General features: G+C 41.0%; 1 protein-coding gene across 1 annotated transcript in view; it reads right to left on the bottom strand.

Moving 5' to 3' along the window:
* LOC104965177 (copine-5-like) overlaps positions 1-6,729 on the bottom strand; it is a 73,075-nt gene that overhangs the window by 54,506 nt on the left and 11,840 nt on the right. The window contains exons 2-4 of the mRNA XM_010794135.1: positions 4,872-4,912; positions 4,018-4,064; positions 483-586 (exon numbers count right to left, since the gene is read on the bottom strand). Coding sequence (XP_010792437.1) covers positions 483-586; positions 4,018-4,064; positions 4,872-4,912 — 192 coding nt within the window. The remainder of the gene's footprint in view (positions 1-482; positions 587-4,017; positions 4,065-4,871; positions 4,913-6,729) is intronic.

Genomic DNA, 6,729 nt, shown 5'->3' with positions numbered 1-6,729 from the left:
GGGGGGGGTCTCAAAATGAAACCGCACCTTCTTGACCTTCTCTCCAGGCTGGTATTTTTCAAGAGGGGGAAGGCAGCAGTATGTGAAAGAGGGGGGAACAGAGTTCTCGGCGAGTTTCATGGGACTTAGTTTTAGAGATTTGCTTTGCTTAGCAGCAGAGATATTAAGGATATAACTTTATTTGAAATATGTATCACACTCTCCTTTCAAAAAATGACTTCTGAGACTCTGCACCAATGAATAATTCCTCAGGAGAGAGCCGCGCTGGCAGTGACAATGGAGAGAAGAGAGAAAATAAGAGACCGGAAAGGGGGAGGGGGGTTAAGAGATAGATGGGGAAGACAGAGAGCGACTGAGGGAGAAGATGTGAAGCTTATGGTTAAAAAAGAAATGAACAAAATGGGGGACTGGTTTGGAAGAGGACTGCACATTTGAAACTCGGTGTGTGTCTCCAGAGGAATGGATCAAACGGAATAACTCACACGTCAAATCTCAGGTTTTGCTTCTCCTCAAAGAAGTAGTCCAGGATGTACTTCCTGATAAAGTCCGGGTTCAGTGTGTTGTCGATCACTTCTGTTCTCCCGAACTAGACCAGAAAAGAAGGAGAGAAAAGACGAATAAGTGATCTCAAAGCTTTCAGATGTCACGCAGAAACTACACCCACAGTTCTATTAATGTACCCCCCCCCATCTTCCCCTGCAACAGTGTGAATTCACAGCTTCAGATAAGCTCAGATTTGATGAACAGAAGTCAGTGATCGCACAGTTCAGCTCTTCTTCTCCACCTCTTCTCGTTGTGCTGGGGATGAGCAAGCCTGAGGAAAACACTTTATTGACTCCAATTACAATCATTTATTAATATCACATTCAAAGCCACTTTCGAGCTCATAGTGACTTCAAAAACAAGGGGTGGGGATGATGAACTGTTAGATGGGAAGGTGGCAAGCCATCTCCAGTTCCCTGGCATTATGACGAAAATGGGAATCCGTCAGTACTAAAAAAAGACGACACTGATACAGAGCAAGACCTTCTGATGCGGTTATGTGCTGATAAACAAATCAACAGGCAAACAAAAGTGTTGTGCATAACCCCCATCACGCACATTATTGAATCCAAAATGAATAATTCAAAGTCAGAGAATGTATGTGGAGCTGCATAAATGAAAGGAATTGGAACCATAGACTGACAGAGAATTAATAATAGCAGTGTTAAGGTTTAATGAGGAGATGTAGCAGCAGGATTACAGGCTCACAACTTTGTGATTACATGCAGTGGGGGTAAAACTCAAAGTGGGATTTAATGTGGGGAGCGACAGAATAACGTTGCAGAAGAAGAATACTTTTAACAGATGGACGCCTATGCTAATGCAAGAGAGTCTAGCTGGATGTGTAACATATGACAGCATGAGGGAGTGGATTTACTGAAGTGTAACCTGCCATCAAACATAAAACTGTGTCTAAGCGTATAAAAGTTGAGCTTCTATGTGGCAGCACTAAAATCTCTCTCCCTATGTATACCTCTCAGAAAGTGGGAGCGTACATAGAGGGAGTTCTCTGCACCAGGCGAACAGCAGCATCATTTTATGATAGGAGCTGAATGTGGCAACAGGGGGCCTATAGCATATTCAATTTGGTACTAGCCAAACTCAACAGAAGCATAAAATCAGCACCAGAGCAGAGAACAGCCACCCGAGGAAATAAAACATTTCTCAGACCACATATTATTCCTTCCTTGGCAAGTACAAAGTGGGCCTGTAAAGCCAGAGTTGCAAACCACTACGATTAACTGTCAACCCCCCCAAAAAAAGGGTATCTGGGCATTGGCAGTCAGTGTGCAATACTTCCCTCCAATAACCGTGCCTGAGATAAATGGTGAGCTACAATGTCACTAAATTATCTTGGTAAAAAGATGAATGTCTCTACTAATTCCTCAGCGTGAAAGGCCAGGCTTGCTTACATTTATGGAGGTTACATTGTGTCAGCTGTTAAGTAAAAGCTGTGGAAAGAGGAAAACATGTCATGCACTCGGAGTAATCAAAGATGAGGGAGTTGAATATTAACACTTTAAAGTCATGTGGTAACAGAATGATGGGCTGCAGCTACAGTTTTATATATTCGGCTAAGGATGCTAACAAGGGGAGGAATTGATGGACCTGGTTTAAAATATCCAGATGTTCTACTAGAAACCAAGCCGATGGGGGTTTGTCCCACACAAGAGTCATTGGATTACAGACGGGAGGTGGCACAGCGAAAGGTGCTCCGACCAACCACATCCACTCTGAGGAGAACAAACAGGCGCATATCATGACAGGGGCAAAAGAAGGGCTTAGCACCTTTATCAATACTGCACAGCTTGACTCTGCAGCTCACACAGGCAGCTGTCCTGCTCTGACTCTGTATCTCTGTCAGGGAGAGACGTCCAGGCTGCACGCAGTGTGGAAGCTTGAGGCGGGGCAGTGTAGCCAGAGGTGACAAGTGTAGAAGGCTTGACTACATTTGCATGATAATTAGTCAAACTAATTTATGGCCTCATTAAAAGCATATCGCTGTGTTGCTGCTACAAGCACCAATGTTTGCTTTACTGGTGGCCACTCTTAAAAGCCTGTGAGCAAAAAAGATAATTCAGGTAACAATTGGTAATTCATTTAATAATTCATGTTAGTCGCCATTTTGTCTACAGTTAGGTTGGTAGAAATGACATTTAAAGACACAGGACGTGATAAGATGCACAAGTAACCCCCACGTGACTCCAAATGCATCTGTACTAAAGTGGACAACAATTTTCCAGAGGACTTTTAAAGTGTGAAAGTTACGTTGTGAACCCAATCAAGATTGTAGTCCAGTGTGTGTTTGTGTGTGTGTGTGGTACTTCAACCTTTTTGAGAATCAGTTGTTTGAGAAATATTGATCTTCTTATCTAACCCTTCAGAGAGAAAGTGCATTTCACAAAATGTCAAACTATTCCTTTTAGACCAGGACACTCGGGGGAACTTTTTGATAATGACAGAAGGCCAGTTAATAACAAACTTTAAGATAAAAATGGATTAGGGGCTTAGCGAGGAGCTGCGTTTGGAGAAACTCCCATGGCACTTTTGTTTTTATAAACAAGCTATATTCTTCTATGATGATGCATTTTGTGGTTAAAAATCTGACACACAGGTCCGTAAATGTTGTTTCGCCATGTGTGTGTGTGTGTGTGTGTGTGTGTGTGTGTGTGTGTGTGTGTGTGTGTGTGTGTGTGTGTGTGTGTGTGTGTGTGTGTGTGTGTTGTTGCTTTGCTATGTAAAGGTAAGACGGGGCATCTCTTCTCATCCATGTTGGAATCCATGTTGTTAACCTGCCTTGTGCCACTGAAATCTGTTTTAGACCTTCTCTATTTATAAGAGCCAAGAACCACCAAAACACAGATTCCAAGTGAAACCTTTGCATCCTGGAGCCAGGTCTTTCCCACTCCTAAATCTTTTGTGTCACACCAATGTGCACCGGTGTGACACCAAGGCCTCTGTGTGGAGTCAATAGACATCGCACTCCTATTCAGCCAGAGTGAAAGAAATAGCTAATAGTCTCAACTCTGTCTTCCTGTTAGGCAGCATGTACTGTACACACAGTATTGATTGTGCTGTATATTACTGAATGCCTGGCTTTTAGCTTTTGAAAAATAACATTCATGTTCACAAAAAAGGCTACGGCTGCCTCAGATCAAAAGAATATCAGTCTGAAAGGAATCTTAAACTAGGAGTTTTGTTCTGTATACCCACCCATCAGGATTACATGAACAAATAATCCCAAAGGTATCACTTGTCTTGCCACAATAGCTTTCCTCTCTATACGTTACCTGTCTCTGTGGTCCAATTAAAGTCTTAATCAGCCAATCAGTCACAGTTTATACAGTGCTGACCAGCGCACGGATATTCACAGGGTTAATCAATTGGAAATGATTGGCACTCACAGCATTTACCTTGAGGGGGAGGGGGGGGGACATGCTGATGGGTTGTGTCGACAGAGGGGCGAACTCTTACCTCTCTCCACTGTTTGCACTCAGCGCCCTGCGTGTACAACACCAACACTGAAGAGAAAGAGAGAGAGTGCACTGTCACTGCACCATCTCAATCAAGAATCCCGCTTCTTCGTACGGTGTTTGTTTTGTTCCGTCTTTGCTGCAATTCATCATTAATTATCCCATCTCACCCTGACAGCATAATGAAGTGCCAAGCTTGATGATGCTGCACTGCATCACATTCTGGGTATAATGGGCACATGCAAAGAACAAAGCTCTTTAACAACATTGTAGACGTCTGGAGTTCAATTTAAGCCGTGCAATCAAAAAACAATATGCAATACAATAACAGTTGGAAAATCTCTTTATTCCCATATTATTTTACGACTTTAAATTAAGCTGAGCCTCCTGCTCACAGCGTGACCCCTCATACATCTTAGGGTTCATCTTCCTGCGAATAAAAAACAGGGCGAATGTGATATTTTCCAGTGGCTTATTTACACAAAGGGCTCGAACCTCCTCCTTATTATGATACATGTCTCTCCCATTCTCCATCCTGCAGGGAGCATCAAAGAAAATGCCTTTGTGGCGGTTCCCCATGTGTTTCACCCAAAGATACCCATTTATATTCAAAGTCTGGCCCTGCATGCATTAAGGTACTTTCTGTAGCTCTCAGTGAGGAAAGGTTGTCACATTAATGTGCAAATTATATGCAGTCATTGAAGGAACACTTTGAAATAGCAAAGTAAACTGAATCAAAGTGAAGCTCAGCTAAAATAAAAGTAAAGCTTTGTCGAGGGAGAGAAGGTGATGAACAATTTTCTGAGCAAGACAAAAGCCATGCTTAAATCAGCACTGTGAAAGCTGAGAACTTACGTGGGTCGGATTTGGAGAAAGTGTCTCGGTCCAAGAGATTTCTGGAAGAGAAGAAAACAGTTACTTTAAAACTGGGCTCTGGCAAATGTTTTCATTTATGTCTAATTCATTTCTCAGAATTGTAAGAATAAAAGAATAAATGTGGAGGTTTCAACTTTTTAGGTACACATATGTAAAAAATAATTATTTACAACCACACTTCACATGACAGTGAAAGGAGTCAGGCAGCAGTGGACCCAAGGCTGATCTATTCTGATTCAGTAAGAGAAAAACAAAATCAAGAAAAATATAAAAATGGATATTCATGGCATGCGCCAGATGAAAAACATAATAACCTCTCAGAATTAACCATTCTTAAAAAAAATCTTGGAAAATTTAAAAATGTGAAATTGTTCTTTAGCCTACAGTCTTGTTTCTTCAACACATTTAATTTAATTTATGGATTCCATTTTTATTTTTTTTTGAGAAATGTTGTTAAGAAACACAAGAACAACAAACAAACAGTACCGAAAACATTAAACATCCTCTTTTGTGAATTAATTAATAAATATGTGGCACAAATGAACAGAACAGAAGTGACTAATACTCACACTGGCTGCTGTAGCTTAATTGGAACTACTGTGTTTTTTTAAATGGTGAATTAGTTTCTTATTGATTGTATGCAATTAGGGCTGCCTCATGCATGACATACAGCAGAGGATGGACCAGTATCAATCAGAACACAGCTCCAAAACCGGACAACAAATAACTCATTAATTGCAAAAATCTCACAGAACTATCAGTATTATTTTTGTGCAATGCATGTGCCGGAGGTGACACTACTTAAGCATCAAAGGAATTGGAGCTGGAAAAATCATTCTTTTAACTGAATACCAACAAATCAAGTGAAAACAATTGTGATATTTAATTAATCAGAGAGGTTTCTTTTAAGCAAAATGACAAACGTCTGTAGAGGCAGCTTCTCAAAATATGAGGACTTTCTGCTTTTCTGTCTGGTAGGATAACTGGATTATTGTTAGTGTCAGCTCCTAATGCACAAGGGATATGGATTAAAAAAACATCCAACAGATGAGCAACCTTTATCAGCAAGAATTCTACACTATATCTCTTAATACTTAGACCCTCCAGAAAAACGCGGGCAAAAATCCTTTATTATGCGGGCTAAATTGCTTGATTATGCGATTAAACATGCGGGGTTTTTATGTGATTTTATGCGGTGAAATTGCGGGAAGTTGCGAAATATGCGGAAAGTTGCGAAATATGCGGGGAAAAAGAATAACAATTTTTTGAAATATTGGGCTGTCTTATTTATTCTCTCTCACACACAACCTGCCACTAACGTTAAACCCCTTTACTATTCAATTAAACACATTCAATGTTTATTTATTGTAAAAGCAATTGGGCTTTTTTAATCTCACACACACACACACACACACACACACACACGCACAAACACGCACTTCTCCGCCTAATTCCGTTTTCATTTACTCGTTCGTTATCTGACCAGCTTCAATCTTGTAGGCTACTCACTTCGTTTCTTGTAGCCCTCGAAAGGGTTTTGGAGGTTGATGCCTCGGTGAACGTGAGTTGTTTGGCTTTCTTGTCCGCAGCAGCAGAAAGCATTTTCGAATGTTTGAATGAATCAAAGTGGGTCGTCCCCGTCGATTTTCTCTTATGCTCCAACACACAGTTGCACGGGGTGCAGAATAGTTTCCCCCCACTTTTTGCCCGGTCTTTAGTAGAAATGTTCGTTGGTAAATGAGCTCTATACAGTGTTGTTTACATTCTGTGATGCGCGAGCTGATGACGTCAAGACGAGTTAACTTTTTTTTCTTCTCAACTTTGTGTGGAAAAATGC

The sequence above is a fragment of the Notothenia coriiceps genome, unplaced genomic scaffold (assembly GCF_000735185.1).
Source record: "Notothenia coriiceps isolate Sejong01 unplaced genomic scaffold, NC01 NC01_scaffold00037244, whole genome shotgun sequence".
Lineage (NCBI taxonomy): Eukaryota > Metazoa > Chordata > Actinopteri > Perciformes > Nototheniidae > Notothenia > Notothenia coriiceps.
Note: the sequence above shows the minus strand (reverse complement) of the source record. Positions and strands in the feature narration are given on the sequence as shown.